This window comes from Salvelinus fontinalis, chromosome 28 (genome assembly GCF_029448725.1).
Source record: "Salvelinus fontinalis isolate EN_2023a chromosome 28, ASM2944872v1, whole genome shotgun sequence".
NCBI lineage: Eukaryota > Metazoa > Chordata > Actinopteri > Salmoniformes > Salmonidae > Salvelinus > Salvelinus fontinalis.
The window spans coordinates 28,671,104-28,690,033 of NC_074692.1; the positions used below are offsets into that span (position 1 = coordinate 28,671,104).

Here is an 18,930-nt window from a genome sequence, read left to right on the forward strand (position 1 = left end):
CCTCAAATTCATTGTTGGAGAGAAACAAGAGCAGAGAGGATGTCAACTTTGAGTCAGTGCTATTGTGAAAAATAATGTGTCATCAGATTTCCAACTGCTGTGATCCATCATACAGTACAACACTTGAGACATTGTGATTAAAGATGACATTGTAGATCACATCCAAGCAACCTCATCCCTCTTCCTGTCTGAGATCTGTGCTGTGAGATATCACACATTGATGGAGATTTGGAGAGGTCTATGCATGGTGCGTAAAAATCCTAAAAGTAAGGACCCACTGGAAAATCAAATTTACAGTCCAAGAAAATACTGTTAATGATTCCACCAAAGATATTAAATATTAGTTTAAAAACTCTTGTAACACTGACTGTTGTGGTAATGGCTCAACTATTATGTTCTGTCAATTCACAAAGAAAGCACTTCTTCAAGACTTGCTTGTTTCCGCTTAGCTTAGAGTGATCCTAGTAGTAAGAACACAGTAAAAACAATTAAGGAATTTCCCATGGTGCATTCAACAACTCTACCAACCTCTTTGTGTTAGTGTACTGGGTCTTCCTCTTGTGACCCTATGATCAGGCAGAAACCATCCTTAGATAACAGAATAATTAACAAAATCACTGCAGAAGTAAATGCTATTTATTCTATAATTAACCAGATATAACATGATTGAACTCCATCAATGAATGAAAAACAAAATAATAGAATTCTATAGCAATTGAAACGGGCCCAAATTCCCAATACATCCTACTTGTCTAAAATACAATTATATCTCTAAACCACATATATACTGATAGGACTCTGGAGGGGGTCCATATCATTCTCTTTCATTGGTTTTGATTAAAAACAACATTAATACAGTCATGAAAAACAAAAAAGAAAAGATGTTCAGTAGGGATGAGAAAAATAAAACATGAATAAATAGCCTCAAATTAACCTCATTGTTACACTACTGGGATGGTTTAGGGCCCCATGTGGGTGCTTTACAAATGTATATACAGGTAAGATAACTATATACAAGCATGGGAGTAAACTCCTTGACCTCCCCAAAGCTTGGCTGGTATTGTAACATTGGAGTGGGCAGTGAGATGAGTTAAAACCCACTAGTAGTTAAAGAATACAGGTAGGCCTACAAAAACGACTATGCAATTAACCGTTTCAATTTAGTCAAGATTACATTATCTGGATGACTACATTTTTTTATGAATGAAGCCTTAAGTGGGAAGAAATAGTTGAGCAATTGCTGAATTACAATTGTTCTGAAAGCCATTGGCCTATTCTATGAGAGGAAGACATTAACAAAGCTATGAGATGGCTGACAGTAGTCCTAGGAGCTTGAGACACTCGTTTGGACCAGCAAGGGGAGTTGTTAGCTGTTCAATTCCACCTCTCTCACAACAGGTTGTCTGGAGTTACCCAGAGTTTCCAAGGCCTGAGTACAGGGACAATGAGAACCCACATAGGTCATGACATGAGTTCCCGCAGTTTGTGTATGATGGAGTATCAGGTCATGGATAGAGGTCAAAAGGCTCTCATGCTTCTTCAGACTCTCTCTCCATTCCCTCTTTCCCTCTCTCAATTCCCCCTTTCTTTCACTATACCATTGCAGCTAAGTTTTCCCCATCTTTCAAAACAAAAAACCCCACTGACATCCTCTCTAGCAACCAGCTTGGCTAAAACACATTGAAACACAGTGGGGAAAAACATTACTAGTTTGGTCTTTTAGTAGGTTTGGAAAGTGGGGGAACAGGGGTGCTGGTTGGGATGACGCCAGTGCTGAGCAGTACGATGATGAGGATTATGACGAGGACAATGACCACGATCACCACCCACAGCTTCATGTTCTTCCACCAGTAGGAGCGAGCCACCTTCTGGGACGTGTGCTTGAAGTCCTCAGCCTGAGGAAGAGATGGGACGCTACTAGGAACACGCTCACAGAAGTTCTATCATTTGCAGCATTTTGCAGTAATCAATGCTTTGTAAACTGCAGATATGTAGTCTACACATTTCAGAGAGTTTGTAGCCTGCAATTAGATTTTTTTCTAAATGTACACCTTGAACAAAACCACACCATGGTTCACTCTTTAGGTCCATTGAATACTTTAGGTATCAATAATTGGATGTAATATGACGTTACAATAGATGTTAAATGAGGACAAAGTAATGCAGTGAGGAGCACATGATGAGGAGAGAGACAATGTCGAACAGAGATGTATAGAGATATGGAGCAGTGTTGCAGGACTGACTAACCCCAGCCTGCAGGTCCTCTGACTTGCCCATCAAGTCGTCCAGCCTCTCTCCCCGGGCCAGGATCCGGTCCACGTTCTGGGTCATGATGTCCTTCACTCCCTCCACCTGAGACTGCAGGGTCTTCACCTTGTCCTGCTCCACCACCTCTCCCTGCTCCTGAAGACAGACAGAGGCGAAAGAGGTCAATGACGAAAATACACTTCAGCAGTCATCCAGCATGTGTTTTCATAAACTGAGGATATCTGTGTGAAATATAGACCATCAAGCCAATGATAAAGGACTCAAGTACTCAAATGCTGCTAATGGGCTGACTGGGGTTATGGTGTAGATTATTCCTACAAAGCTTTATCAACAATCCATTAAAGGTAGTAAGAAGAGAACCCTGTGGGGAAGTTTTACACCTGTATCACTTCTTAAATAACCTTTTACGGTCTAGCCAGAAGAATGTCCGTATCTTTATGTCATAGCTGCCTTTGAATGATCACGTAAGACCTGCACAAAAATAACAGACGCACGCACACAAGATCCAATGAAAATCCATGTCAGGAATATATATTTTAAATAGGCACATTTAATTGACAGTACATGTCTTAAGGTCCCCGTAAGCCAGGAAATACTAGTTTTGACATCCAGAGCCAGTTAGTTTGCTGAGGAACTTCACTACACTTAAAAGTGCAAAAGACTGGATTAGACGTTGCTGACGTGTTAGGCTTTGTATGGGAGACAAAGAGAAAGGAGTGAGTGTGCATGTTGCAATCAGTTTTTTCTTTCTTCTCCAAACCCCATGAGCAGGCTCACTGGCTCAAAAAACACAGGCGTCTCCAGGAAACGGTAAGCTTTGCTGCGTCACAACCCGTCTCCCTCCCTCCCCCTCTGTTCTCAGTCTCCTCCCTTCACAACCTGCTTTCTCCTGGCACAGGGCTTTGCCTGTATGAGGCCCACTGAATGGTCGACTGCTATCAAATGACAAGTCCCACCAAGAGAGAAACATTACATACTGACAAAGGAAGTTCACTGACGTTAGAGAGATTAGTAGGCTACATACAGTATTACACAGTATCTTATTCAAATACTTGAGAAGCAAGCCTTTTTGAAGCTTTGAAAGTCCTTCAACTGGTTAGAGATCCAAACTCACAACACACTGCACTACCTCGGCATGACGGCTGTATTCTGTCCTTGACAGAGATACATCAAACAGATAACCACTTCGCTGACATAAATGAGGAAATCATTTAGATGAATTATGGATCTTAGGTCAGTAAATAACTGCCAGTCTGTTTGTGATATGACAACTCCTTGGCATGCCAAACATGTTGAACAGGGGTTAAGCACTTGATTTGTGTTCCACGTTGCTCTAAAATGTACTTGTAAATACCAAGTCATTTCCCTCACATTTTGGTCAGTTACAATGTGCAAATGACAATGTATCAGGCTTTAATTTGTATTTTGTTTTAAAGTGCATCTCATGGATATTGTGGACTGACTCATGAATCAGACATTTATGTTTAAGTAATCTCTGAACCTCAACCCAGAACCAAACTCTTGGGTACACGCTGGACTGTGTCTAGCTAATGGATTTGGGAGAAACTAATGCTGAAGAGCCTGTCAAGTGGTCTGTCTACAATCTACCCTCCAAGACCATACAACCCAGGCAACTGACACCAGGCAAGCAATATTAGGCCTACCAAACTGCCCACTTCCTTGTGAATGGTCTAAACTCAGAAGTAGAAAATAGCCTAGGTTCAATCCTGTGCGTATATGTTTCTTAATTTGGAGAGTATGATGAGTCAACAGGCTGATGAATTACCAGACAAACCATTTACTGTATTAACTGTTTCATGTTAACAGAGATGACGGGAACGAACAATCCAGCTACAGGCAAGAAAGGCCAAATGTATGTTTGTGTTAGTTTAGCTGAAGTCCCCCTTCTAGTGGCAATTCAAAACTTGACATCCACTCCTGAGGAGAAAGTACAGTAATCCACACGGGTTTCTCCAAGTATTCTCCCATAGAGCCCATAAAAAGTAAGGTGTAGTATTTGAGTTTGGTATATTTGACTATCCTCCTATATTTTCCAGCTGACGATTCAAGTGAAAGTCGTTGAAGTGTTACATAATGACTCTTTATATGCTCTGACAGGGGTATACTTTCATGGATTGTTGTTGTCGTTAAGGAATAGATAGGGTACAATTAGTGGTGATTATCAAAACAAATACCAAAAGTAACAATTGGTGCACAGGCGCCATGTCAAATACACAAACGTTACAATTCAAACGCAATCTTCCGCAAAAGCGATACTGCCAGCGACCTCTTGGTCAGATAGAATGTGCGCAATGAATGAAGGCAAAACAGAACATTTTCACAACTTTACACACTGTAATTAAGCAAAACAGGCGACTGTTGACTCACAATCAACCTGTTACATTTATTCTCAAGTGAGAAAGTTACGCTGTATGGATTCGATTGAGACTGGTTCAACAACACATCAGAAAAGAACCGACCGTTCCATGATCAGCACCTACCAAATCATTATCCATTTTGTCTTCAGTCTTCGTTTATCGCCACCGGAGGTAATTTTTTTTAATCCCGATACATCCAATTTGTATAATAATAATTAAAAAAATGGATTATGCGAGTTTGACGTTCCTGCTGAACAGCTTACGTTACCTCCTGTTGCTCATGAACTTTTTTTTCTCCCTTAAAGTGCAGTCCTTCGGCTTGACCCACCTCTTCTGTCTTCTGCTTCCACTTTGCATCCTCACGAGGGCGTTAGAGCCTGCAGCAGGTAAGAAAATGGACCCAACTCAGAATGTCGTTGTGCTGGTTAGCCCACAAACTTTCACATCAGGATTCTTGATCATCGTTGGTATGTGCTGGGTGCTACAGTAAGGAACGGTTTCCTTTTTACCTGTAACTTCTGTGTGCAAGAACTGTATAACATACAGCAGGTCGATTGACGTCAGCCCCCTATCTGCTGTCTGGCCCGATGCCGCGTTCATAACAACTGGGAACTCGGACATCCCCGAATTCAGTACGTTCAAAACAACTGGGAACTCAGGGGAAAAAACGAGGTCAAATCATGACGTCGGCGATCTTCAGTTCAGAGCTCTAAAATGATGCCCTACATTTTCCGACTTGGAATTCCGAGTTAGATGACCATTAAACTACTTTTCCCAGTTGGAACTCATTTTCCCCCAAGTTCACTATTGTCTTGAATGCCCAGAATAATGTCCCAGTGATAAAGATAGATCTTGCCTAAAAGGATTGATATCACATGCTGACAGATACTACATATCTGATGCAGGATCAGTCTCAGACATGCTTTTAGGTTGACAGTTTTGTGTGGTTGCTTGTAGGTAGTTTGCTGTAATCTTTTGATGTCAAAATCTCATACAGTAGGCCTACATTATATGTAATACAGTGTTAATGCTGGGAATGGACCTATGGAAAACAATTATCTGCTTCACATTCCAAATGTAGTGTGTTATTCAAGATAGGGAAGGGGGTGAGAGATTATTGAGGCGGTGTAACATACAATACATGCTCAGACAAGTCAGGCTGTATCAACATGCAAACCTCCCTCTACAGCCACCAGATCAATAAGTGAGTGACTCCACCCATCCCAGCAGCTCCTGTTCTACCAGTCATGCTGACGCGGTATCACCCAGCCCACACACACTGTTAACCCTGACCAACTGGTTTTAAGCCTGTGTCTGCATTCCAAATGGCACCCATTCCCTTAGAGCTCTAGTAAAAAGGAGTGCAGTTTGGGACATTCATGACAAGGCTGCAGGGAGTACACTACAATCCAATGGCGCCAGCTGAATGTATAACAAGGTAGAGCATAAATAACCATACCTAAAAATAGCTACCTTGCAGTTTGCTTGTAACTGATTCCTGTGTAATGTAGAAAAACAAACTTTTATTTTTGGTATGTACACATTACACAGTTTTGAGGAAGGCAGGAGTGAAGCATTTATATTATTTACAAGTGGAGGCTCCTGAGGGGAGGACGACTCATAAAAAATGGCCGGAATGGAATGGTATCAAACACATGGTTGTCATGTGTTTGAAACCATTCCAGACATTATTATGAGCCACTCTCCCCTCAGCAGCCTCCACTGTTATTTACACACAATAGATGTAAAACAAAAAAAGGACAGGTTCAACTGAATGTACAGGTAAATATGTTTAAAACACTATTCAGGTAATAAACAGATGATTCATTTTTTTTAAAGGGACACTTACTATACATTTCCTAGAAATAACACATTTCACCTAAATATGGCAGGAATGGCCAGGAATTCTTCATATACATAGAAAAGGTGAGAATAAGCAGATTGAGGAGAAAAAGGAAACAAGTCTCTGTTTAAGTCCCATTGTTTAGCCCTTTTCATTGACCTTGCTTGATGACGATATCTGACATGTCGTCCACCTTCACAAGCTCCAAATTCTTTTTAAAGAAAACAGACAATGAATGACAAAAAAAATTGGGTGGCGTGGTTAACTCTTCATTCACACTCAACTACCAAGTGGAAACAGTCTTGATGCTGACGACTATCTGAAAGATTCATATCAAGTTTATATTTAACACAGACAAAATAAATTGTGGAGATGAAAGGGTTTGTGAATGCTTCCACACACCCGCTTAATTAATAAAAGCTCTAAAAGTGAATAATGTAGATATGTATTACCACTGCATGCCAACATAATAGCCATATCTAGAACCAACTTATTTAAGTAATGACATGGTGCAATAGGTCAGAGAAGTAGCTACTCACCTTCTCATTGGCCAAGTGCAGCAGGGCGACGAACGCCAGGGACACAGACAGGTTCTGAGCCATGGTGGGGGGCAGGCTGAAGTGACAGCAGAGGGAGAACAATGCATGGCTTTTATTACATTATTTATCAGCACGTATGTCCCATCCACATCCCTTTTAGCAAATTAATGTTTGGACCATCACCATCCAAAGTCCCTCAGTTGGCAGTAATGTCTAAATAAATGACACATGTCTATCTCACTACTAGTTTAATGAAAAGAAGAAGCAAAAGAACTACAATTCTCTTCAATGGCAGCTGAGAAAACACTATAGCCATTTAAGTATGGGCCCAGTGGTGATACTAAGGCTTGGTACCTTTGAAGCAGGGTCTTTGTGGTCTGACTGAAGACTTTCTCCCCAGACACCTCTGAAGTCTCAGCATTCTCCATCTCCTGCTGAGAACAAAACATAACACTGTCAACCACAAGGAAGCAGTCCTGGGTTCAAATACTATTTGAAATCATTTCAAATGTAATTTGTGGTAAATTCAGCTTGGCTGTTGGAATGGAACCAATCGAAAAGTGCAGACCTGGGACTCCTGGCAGACTTAAGCAAACGCTCAAAGTATTTGAAAGCTTTTGAATAGTATTTGAACCCAGGGAAGATTCTCAATGGCGAAAGGTGCATAAAGATGGAGGAATTCAGATTAAGTTATTGTTTTAGCAATACCCACAGTTTTTAAACTACGGCACGGGACATGGTTCAACGTGCCAATAAATCTGCAAAATCTACTTTCTCGCTTTTTAAAATGGTCTTGGATCTAGAATCGGAATCAAGTTTACGGTGCTAATGCAGATCCAATACAATAGTAAATGGGGAGCACTGTATAACACAGTGAACTTTGCAAATTAGGCATTTGTAGTAAGTACATGGGGGTCACCATCTTTATGCATGTCAGCTATTGGGCAAGTCTGTCCACTCCTCCATGACCCGGAAACTCCATGGTCATGGAGTGTCAAATTGTTAGTAGGCGAACAGAGGAGTGCTCACCTCCTTGATTACCTACTTCAGCAGAGGATGCCCAAGAGTATCCTTTCAGCTTCTAGCACGGAAGTGTTTTAAAATCTGCCACACCCCCATTGAATCAGCTGTTTTCTCATAGGAGAAAAGCACGCACACATTTAAAAACTATATGCTACTTATCCTTTTATCTATAAAATGTCTTTCACATCTAGCCACATTTATTTTGGCATTCCAAAATAAATGTTTGCCCGATTTTCCCGATGAAGCGCGATTGGAGCAGGAGAGTCTCACTTCATACAAGCACATTTGTTTCCTCTCCTTGACTACCTTTGACCTTTTTCAAAAGCAGGTGAGGAGAGAACAGAGGAGAAGCGATAGGAGTCGAGCAAAAGCTATTGATATTCTACCTAGGTCTGCAAGGAAGAGGCATGGAGGAAAAAACAACAACATATTAGCCAACCATAGAGGCCAGTCAAAGAGAGGCATGAAAACACTTTAAAATTGACCTTGGCTGTTTTTTCCAGACTGTCAGTCAGAAGATTCCACATGATGTTCTTAAGCCTCTTCATGTCCATCTTCTTGGCTGTTTTGGCGTAGTTTATCTCAATCTTGTTCACCTGAAATGAAAGGCAAAGCCGGGCTTTAACAACATTTCAAACATGATTCTGCCATTTCAGAGCATTTATACCCTGAAGGGACCCAGCGGCACTGGGTCCCAAAACATTGGTGTGTACCCATTCAATTATTTGGAGAATATTTAGTCTTTATTCATTTCTACACAACTTTCAGAGCATGACACTTGCTGAACACTGGCTCCCCATAACCATTCCCCTTCCCCTTCCCACCAGTCTTACCCGGTGTGGTTCTGGCACCAGGTCGTCCTCCCCATAGGTGGACACGTCGTCATGGTCTTGTGAGGAGGCGAGGTTACTGTCTGCGGAAGGCTGGGTGTCATCTGCACCTCCACTGAAACCTTCACCATCATCACTGTCCCCACCCTGTAGAAAGTCAAATAGATATGTAGAGAGAGGACGAGAAAGAGATTAGCCAAATAATTACAAAACCAGCTACTAACAAAATAGGGCTGAAGCTATAGAATTAGTGGGGGTAATGAAACAGTGGCAAGTTCGATATCTCTGTAGTGGTCTTGACACATAATGGAAACTGTATAAGACTGACACGGGAGTTACAATACAGACCTGCAGGCCAGGGCAGAAATTGGCTGTGTCGTTGGTGTTGTTGTAGTCTCCGATGCCTTCCAGCTCTCCAGACAACTTCTTCTGGCCCTCTTTACACAACTGACATGGAGCACACACACGTTTACTGACATGGAGCACACACACGTTTACTGACATGGAGCACACACACGTTTACTGACATGGAGCACACACACGTTTACTGACATGGAGCACACACACGTTTACTGACATGGAGCACACACACGTTTACTGACATGGAGCACACACACGTTTACTGACATGGAGCACACACACGTTTACTGACATGGAGCACACACACGTTTACTGACATGGAGCACACACACGTTTACTGACATGGAGCACACACACGTTTACTGACATGGAGCACACACACGTTTACTGACATGGAGCACACACACGTTTACTGACATGGAGCACACACACGTTTACTGACATGGAGCACACACACGTTTACTGACATGGAGCACACACACGTTTACTGACATGGAGCACACACACGTTTACTGACATGGAGCACACACACGTTTACTGACATGGAGCACACACACGTTTACTGACATGGAGCACACACACGTTTACTGACATGGAGCACACACACGTTTACTGACATGGAGCACACACACGTTTACTGACATGGAGCACACACACGTTTACTGACATGGAGCACACACACGTTTACTGACATGGAGCACACACACGTTTACTGACATGGAGCACACACACGTTTACTGACATGGAGCACACACGTTTACTGACATGGAGCACACACGTTTACTGACATGGAGCACACACGTTTACTGACATGGAGCACACACGTTTACTGACATGGAGCACATGTCAGTGGCATCACAATCTTCACTTTATCAGTTGCACCAGCATATCAGTTCCAATCAGCTACGGTGATGAAGGCCTGACTATCTGGTAGCGGCTGAACATTGTTTTAGCACACCACTGTCCCCCGGTATCACCATGGAGACACAGGACAGGGTCAACTAGTGTGTGTTACATTCATTTCACCCAAAATGTGTTTATTTGATGCTGGTTGTTGTGTACAGGAGGTCTTACTGTGCTGGCAGGTTTGAGGCTGAGTTGGGACAGGGTCTCAGGGGGGAACTGGAAGTCTGCAGCTAGAGTGGTTTTCTTGTTGCTGGTACTGAGGGCTGACTTGATGGTAGTGGTAGCAGCCTGGGAGAACACATTAGGCAGAGGTGAGGGAAAGGTTTGAATCAATGTGTGAGTGGTGAGGAAACTCCTATAGCCACTAAAACCACATTTCCTCGGCTGCAGTGACTAACATTTGAAATTGCATAACTGCCTTATACATAGGCAGGGATTGTCAAGACACTTGACCCCTGTATTAGCATCAAAAGTGATTTACAGAAGTGACTAATACAGTAATTGACAACGGCTCAGAAAACAGGCACTTTAACTTCAGAATGTGACTGCCTACTAGTGATTATAAAATCAAATTTAGTCACATCAATCAATCAATCAATTTTATTTTATTTTATATAGCCCTTCGTACATCAGATAATATCTCGAAGTGCTGTACAGAAACCCAGCCTAAAACCCCAAACAGCTAGAATGCAGGTGTAGAAGCACGGTGGCTAGGAAAAACTCCCTAGAAAGGCCAAAATCTAGGAAGAAACCTAGAGAGGAACCAGGCTATGAGGGGTGGCCAGTCCTCTTCTGGCTGTGCCGGGTGGAGATTATAACAGAACTATGCCAAGATGTTCAAAAATGTTCATAAGTGACAAGCATGGTCAAATAATAATCATGAATAATTTTCAGTTGGCTTTTCATAGCTGATCATTAAGAGTTGAAAAACAACAGGTCTGGGACAGGTGGCGGTTCCATAACCGCAGGCAGAACAGCTGAAACTGGAATAGCAGCAAGGCCAGGCGGACTGGGGACAGCAAGGAGTCACCACGGGCGGCAGTCCCGACGCATGGTCCCAGGGCCCAGGTCCTCCGAGAGAAAGAAAGAGAGAAGGAGAAAATTAGAGAGAGCCAAGATTTTCAAAATGTTCATAAATGACAAGCATGGTCAAATAATAATCAGGAATAATTTTCAGTTGGCTTTTCATAGCCGATCATTAAGAGTTGAAAACAGCAGGTCTGGGACAGGTAGGGGTTTCGTAACCGCAGGCAGAAACAGTTGAAACTGGAATAGCAGCAAGGCCGGGCGGACTGGGGACAGCAAGGTGTCAGCATGCCCGGTAGTCCTGACGTATGGTCCTAGGGCTCAGGTTCTCAGAGAGAAAGAGAGAACGAGAGAATTAGAGAGAGCATACTTAAATTCACACAGGACACTGGATAAGACAGGAGAAGTACTCCAGGTATAACCAACTGACCCTAGCCCCCCGACACATAAACTACTGCAGCATAAATACTGGAGGCTGAGACAGGAGCGGTCAGGTGACACTGTGGCCCCATCCGAAGAAACCCCCGGACAGGGCCAAACAGGAAGGATATAACCCCACCCACTCTGCCAAAGCACAGCCCCCACACCACTAGAGGGATATCCTCAACCACCAACTTACAATCCTGAGACAAGGCCGAGTATAGCCCACAAAGGTCTCCACCACAGCACAACCAAGGGGGGGCGCCAACCCAGACAGGAAGTTCACGTCAGTAACTCAACCCACTCAAGTGACGCACCCCTCCTAGGGACGGCATGAAAGAGCACCAGCAAGCCAGTGACTCAGCCCCAGTAACAGGGTTAGAGGCAGAGAATCCCAGTGGAGAGAGGGGAACCGGCCCTGGAGAGACAGCAAGGGCGGTTCGTTGCTCCAGAGCCTTTCCGTTCACCTTCACACTCCTGGGCCAGACTACACTCAATCATATGACCTACTGAAGAGATAAGTCTTCAATAAAGACTTAAAGGTTGAGACCGAGTCTGCGTCTCTCACATGGGTAGGCAGACTGTTCCATAAAAATGGAGATCTATAGGAGAAAGCCCTGCCTCCAGCTGTTTGCTTAGAAATTTTAGGGACAATTAGGAGGCCTGCGTCTTGTGACCGTAGCGTACGTGTAGGTATGTACGGCAGGACCAACTCGGAAAGATAGGTAGGAGCAAGCCCATGTAACGCTTTAAAGGTTAACAGTAAAACCTTGAAATCAGCCCTTGCCTTAACGGGAAGCCAGTGTAGGGAAGCTAGCACTGGAGTAATATGATCAAATTTCTTGGTTCTAGTCAGGATTCTAGCAGCCGTATTTAGCACTAACTGAAGTTTATTTAGTGCTTTATCCGGGTAGCCGGAAAGTAGAGCATTGCAGTAGTCTAACCTAGAAGTAACAAATGCATGGATTAATTTTTCTGCATCATTTTTGGACAGAAAATTTCTGATTTTTGCAATGTTACGTAGATGGAAAAAAGCTGTCCTTGAAACAGTCTTGATATGTTCGTCAAAAGAGAGATCAGGGTCAAGAGTAACGCCGAGGTCCTTCACAGTTTTATTTGAGACGACTTTACAACCATCAAGATGAATTGTCAGATTTAACAGAAGATCTCTTTGTTTCTTGGGACCTAGAACAAGCATCTCTGTTTTGTCCGAGTTTAAAAGTAGAAAGTTTTCAGCCATCCACTTCCTTATGTCTGAAACACAGGCTTCTAGCGAGGGCAATTTTGGGGCTTCACCATGTTTCATTGAAATGTACAGCTGTGTGTCATCCGCATAGCAGTGAAAGTTAACATTATGTTTTCGAATAACATCCCCAAGAGGTAAAATATATAGTGAAAACAATAGTGGTCCTAAAACGGAACCTTGAGGAACACCGAAATGTACAGTTGATTTGTCAGAGGACAGACCATTCACAGAGACAAACTGATATCTTTCCGACAGGTAAGATCTAAACCAGGCCAGAACTTGTCCGTGTAGACCAATTTGGGTTTCCAGTCTCTCCAAAAGAATGTGGTGATCGATGGTGTCAAAGGCAGCACTAAGGTCTAGTAGCACGAGGACAGATGCAGAGCCTCGGTCTGACGCCATTAAAAAGTCATTTACCACCTTCACAAGTGCAGTCTCAGTGCTATGATGGGGTCTAAAACCAGACTGAAGCATTTCGTATACATTGTTTGTCTTCAGAAAGGCAGTGAGTTGCTGCGCAACAGCTTTTTCTAAAATTTTTGAGAGGAATGGAAGATTCGATATAGGCCGATAGTTTTTTATATTTTCCGGGTCAAGGTTTGGCTTTTTCAAGAGAGGCTTTATCACTGCCACTTTTAGTGAGTTTGGTACACATCCGGTGGATAGAGAGCTGTTTATTATGTTCAACATAGGAGGGCCAAGCACAGGAAGCAGCTCCTTCAGCAGTTTAGTAGGAATAGGATCCAGTATGCAGCTTGAAGGTTTAGAGGCCATGATTATTTTCATCATTGTGTCAAGAGATATAGTACTAAAACACTTAAGTGTCTCTCCCGATCCCAGGCCCTCGCAGAGCTGTGCAGATCCAGGACAGCTAAGCCCTGGAGGAATACGCAGATTCAAAGAGGAGTCCGTAATTTGCTTTCTAATGGTCATGATCTTTTCCTCAAAGAAGTTCATGAATTTATTACTGCTGAAGTGAAAGCCATCCTCTCTTGGGGAATGCTGCTTTTTAGTTAGCTTTGCAACAGTATCAAAAAGAAATTTTGGATTGTTCTTATTTTCCTCGATTAAGTTGGAAAAGTAGGATGATCGAGCAGCAGTGAGGGCTCTTCGGTACTGCACGGTACTGTCTTTCCAAGCTAGTCGGAAGACTTCCAGTTGTGTGGCGCCATTTCCGTTCCAATTTCCTGGAAGCTTGCTTCAAAGCTCGGGTATTTTCTGTATACCAGGGAGCTAGTTTCTTATGACAAATGTTTTTCGTTTTTAGGGGTGCAACTGCATCTAGGGTATTGCGCAAGGTTAAATTGAGTTCCTCAGTTAAGTGGTTAACTGATTTTTGTCCTCTGACGTCCTTGGGTAGGCAGATGGAGTCTGGAAGGGCATCAAGGAATTTTTGTGTTGTCTGAGAATTTATAGCACGACTTTTGATGCTCCTTGGTTGGGGTCTGAGCAGATTATTTGTTGCGATTGCAAACGTAATAAAATGGTGGTCCGATAGTCCAGGATTATGTGGAAAAACATTAAGATCTACAACATTTATTCCATGGGACAAAACTAGGTCCAGAGTATGACTGTGGCAGTGAGTAGGTCCAGAGACATGTTGGACAAAACCCACTGAGTCGATGATGGCTCCGAAAGACTTTTGGAGTGGGTCTGTGGACTTCTCCATGTGAATATTAAAATCACCAAAAATTAGAATATGATCTGCTATGACTACAAGGTCTGATAGGAATTCAGGAAACTCAGAGAGGAACGCTGTATATGGCCCAGGAGGCCTGTAAACAGTAGCTATAAAAAGTGATTGAGTAGGCTGCATAGATTTCATGACTAGAAGCTCAAAAGACGAAAACGCCATTTTTTTTTTTGTAAATTGAAATTTGCTATTGTAGATGTTAGCAACACCTCCGCCTTTGCGGGATGCACGGGGGATATGGTCACTAGTGTAACCAGGAGGTGAGGCCTCATTTAACACAGTAAATTCATCAGGCTTAAGCCATGTTTCAGTCAGGCCAATCACATCAAGATTATGATCAGTGATTAGTTCATTGACTATGACTGCCTTTGAAGTGAGGGATCTAACATTAAGTAACCCTATTTTGAGATGTGAGGTATCACGATCTCTTTCAATAATGGCAGGAATGGAGGAGGTCTTTATCCTAATAAGATTGCTAAGGCGAACACCGCCATGTTTAGTTTTGCCCAACCTAGGTCGAGGCACAGACACAGTCTCAATGGGTATGGCTGAGCTGACTACACTGACTGTGCTATTGGCAGACTCCACTAAGCTGGCAGGTTAGCTAACAGCCTGCTGCCTGGCCTGCACCCTATTTCATTGTGGGGCTAAAGGAGTTAGAGCCCTATCTATGTTGGTAGATAAGATGAGAGCACCCCTCCAGGTAGGATGGAGTCCGTCACTCCTTAGCAGGTCAGGCTTGGTCCTGTTTGTGGGTGAGTCCCAGAAAGAGGGCCAATTATCTACAAATTCTATCTTTTGGGAGGGGCAGAAAACAGTTTTCAACCAGCGATTGAGTGCTGAGACTCTGCTGTAGAGCTCGTCACTCCCCCTAACTGGGAGGGGGCCAGAGACAATTACTCGATGCCGACACATCTTTCTAGCTGATTTACACGCTGAAGCTATGTTGCACTTGGTGACCTCTGACTGTTTCATCCTAACATCGTTGGTGCCGACGTGGATAACAATATCTCTATACTCTCTACACTCGCCAGATTTAGCTTTAGCCAGCACCATCTTAAGATTAGCCTTAACGTCGGTAGCCCTGCCCCCTGGTAAACAGTGTATGATCGCTGGGTGATTCGTTTTAAGTCTAATACTGCGGGTAATGGAGTCGCCAATGACTAGGGTTTTCAATTTGTCAGAGCTAACGGTGGGAGCCTTCGGCGTCTCAGACCCCGTAACGGGAGGAGTAGAGACAAGAGAAGACTCAGACTCAGACTCCGACTCGCTACATAATGGGGAAAACCGGTTGAAAGTTTCTGTCGGCTGAATGAGCGACACCGGTTGAGCATTCCAACAGCATTTCCCTCCAGAAGCCATGAGAAAGTTGTCCGGCTGCGGGGACTGTGCGGGGGGATTTATACTAACGTTACTATCTGTACTTACTGGTGGCACAGACGCTGTTTCTTCCTTTCCTACACTGAAATTACCCTTGCCTAACGATTGCGTCTGAAGCTGGGCTTGCAGCACAGCTATTTTCGCCGTAAGGCGATCGTTCTCCTGTATATTATGAGTACAGCGACTGCAATTAGAAGACATCATGTTAATGCGCCAAATACAACAGGTGTAGACCTTAGTGAAATGCTTAAGAGCCCCTAACCAACAATGCAGGAAAAAATAATAGAGTAAGAATAAGAAATAAAAGTAACAAGTAATGGGGGGGGGCAATGGGGGCAATGGGGGGGGGCAATGCAAATACTCTGGGAAGCCATTTGATTAGATGTTCGGGAGTCTTATGGCTTGTTTTTTTTTATTTAACCAGGTAGAATGGTTGAGAACAAGTTCTCATTTACAACTGCGACCTGGCCAAGATAAAGCAAAGCAGTGTGACACAAACAACAGAGTTACACATGGAATAAACAAACATACAATCAATAACACAAGAGAAAAAGTCTATATACAGTGTGTGCAAATGAGGTAAGATAAGGGCAATAAATAGGCCATAGTGGCAAAATAATTACAATTTAGCAATTAAACACTGGAGTGATAGATGTGCAAAATATGAATGTGCAAGTAGAGATACTGGGGTGCAAAGGAGTAAAAAATAAATAACAGTATGGGAATGAGGTAGTTGGATGGCCTATTTACAGATGGGCTATGTACAGGTGCAGTGATCTGTGAGCTGCTCTGACAGCTGGTGCTTACAGTTAGTGAGAGAGATATGGGTCTCCAGCTTCAGTGATTTTTGCAATTCGTTCTAGTCATTGGCAGCAGAGAACTGGAAGGAAAGGCGGCCAAAGGAAGAATTGGCTTTGGGGGTGACCAGTGAGATATACCTGCTGGAGCGAGTGCTACGGGTGGGTGCTGCTATGGTGACCAGTGAGCTGAGATAAGGCGGGGCTTTACCTAGCAAAGACTTATAGATGACCTGGAGCCAGTGGGTTTGGCGACGAATGTGAAGCGAGGGCCAGCCAACGAGAACATACAGGTCGCAGTGGTGGGTAGTATATGGGGCTTTGGTGACAAAACGGATGGCACTGTGATAGCAAATTGGATGCAGTCTGAGTAGAGTGTTGGGGGCTATTTTGTAAATTACGTCGGCGAAGTCAAGGCTCATCAAGATAGTCAGTTTTACAAGGGTATGTTTGGCAGCATGAGTGAATGATGCTTTGTTGCGAAATAAGAAGCCGATTCTAAATTTAATTTTGGATTGGAGATGGTTAATGTGAGTCTGGAAGGAGAGTTTACAGTCTAACCAGACACCTAGGTATTTGTAGTTGTCCACATATTCTAAGTCAGAACCGTCCAGGGTAGTGATGCTGGACGGGCGGGCAGCGATCGGTTGAAGAGCATGCATTTAGTTTTACTTGCATTTAAGAGCAGTTGTAGGCCACGGAAGGAGAGTTGTATGGCATTGAAGCTCGTCTGGAGGTTAGTTAAGTGTCCAAAGAGGGGCCAGATGTATACAGAATGGTGTCGTCTGCGTAGAGGTGGACCAGAGAATCACCAGCAGCAAGAGCGACATCATTGATGTATACAGAGAAAAGAGTTGGCCCGGGTAAAAGCTGTTTAGAAGCCTCTTGGACCTAGACTTGGCGCTCCTGTACCGCTTGCTGTGTGGTAGCAGAGAGAACAGTCTATGACTAGGGTGGCTGGAGTCTGACAATTTTTAGGGCCTTCCTCTGATACTGCCTGGTGTAGAGGTCCTGGATGGCAGGAAGCTTGGCCCCAGTGAAGTACTGGGCCGTACGCACTAAACTCTGTAGTGCCTTACGGTCAGAGGCCGAGCAGTTGCCATACCAGGTAGTGATGCAACCAGTCAGGATGCTCTCGGTGGTGCAGCTGTAGAACCTTTTGAGGATCTGAGGACCCATTCCAAATCTTTTCAGTCTCCTGAGGGGGAACAGGTTTTGTTGTGCCCTCTTCACGACTGTCGTGGTGTGCTTGAACTAGGGCTAGGTGATATATATCGCGTGACGATAGAAAATTGTCTATCGTTTCATATTATGCTCTCGTTTATTTCATTGTGTCGCAAATCACACTCTTTATGGCAATATTTGGACATTTGCAACACAAACAAACATGGAGGGGAGTGAACGTGACACAGAGCACGGAGACCGTACCTAAAAGAGGGGCTACTTCAGTCGCAAGGGCATGGTTTGGGTATGTAAAGTCTGACACGCACCATAAAAACCATCCTCTGCTAAATATGCCGCAGGCTGGTCCCGACAACACGCTCAAACACCACTAACCTCTTACCACCTACGCAAGAATCATGTGAAACAGTATGGAGAGTTTACGGATGAGACCCAAAAAAGTACAGTTGAGTGCTCAAAACAAACCCGACTGACGTTGCAAGAGGCTTTTGCCCGCGGCACACCATATGGCAAAGAATCATGAAGATGAAAGGAGGTAACAGCCGCCGTCACAACTTACATTTGCAAAGACATGGCCCTAATTTACACTGTCGAGAAAAGGGGGTTTTGTGAGTTGGTGCTAACACTTGACTCAAGGTACCAAATGCAAATACCTTTTATTTGTTGAGTATAATTCAAAATGTAATAAGAAATAGGCCTTTACATGTGGTCACTTTATATAAACTATTTATTAATTGAATTTACAGAATGTGTCTAACGTGATATGTATCGATTTCTGGATATGAGATTTTGGCCATATCGCCCATCCCTAACTTGGACCATGTAAGTTTGTTGGTGATGTGGACAACAAGGAACTTGAAGTTCTCAACCTGCTCCACTACAGCCCCGTCGATGAGAATGGGGGCGTGCTCGGTCCTCTTTTTCCTGTAGTCCACAAATCATCTCCTTTGTCTTGATCAGGTCGAGGGAGAGGTTTTTGTCCTGGCACCACCCGGCCAGGTCTCTGACCTTCTCCCTATAAGCGGTCTCATCGTTGTCG

The 18,930-nt window shown here is 43.6% G+C and overlaps 1 protein-coding gene across 7 annotated transcripts in view; it reads right to left on the minus strand.

The window, feature by feature from the left end:
• Window positions 1-618: 618 nt before the first annotated feature.
• Window positions 619-18,930, minus strand: part of LOC129826553 (vesicle-associated membrane protein 8-like) — a 42,666-nt gene continuing 24,354 nt past the window's right edge. For 2 of the 7 annotated variants that reach the window (XM_055887427.1, XM_055887429.1), the window contains exons 12-19: window positions 10,316-10,435; window positions 9,230-9,328; window positions 8,885-9,028; window positions 8,537-8,647; window positions 7,383-7,462; window positions 7,029-7,104; window positions 2,248-2,403; window positions 619-1,895 (exon numbers count right to left, since the gene is read on the minus strand). In XM_055887427.1, the coding sequence (XP_055743402.1) occupies window positions 1,707-1,895; window positions 2,248-2,403; window positions 7,029-7,104; window positions 7,383-7,462; window positions 8,537-8,647; window positions 8,885-9,028; window positions 9,230-9,328; window positions 10,316-10,435 (975 nt within the window). In that variant the 3' untranslated portion in view covers window positions 619-1,706. Of the gene's footprint in view, window positions 1,896-2,247; window positions 2,404-4,769; window positions 5,159-6,149; window positions 6,809-7,028; window positions 7,105-7,382; window positions 7,463-8,536; window positions 8,648-8,884; window positions 9,029-9,229; window positions 9,329-10,315; window positions 10,436-18,930 lie in introns of those variants that run through there. The other 5 variants (XM_055887428.1, XM_055887433.1, XM_055887430.1 and 2 more) reach the window with 5 other exon arrangements.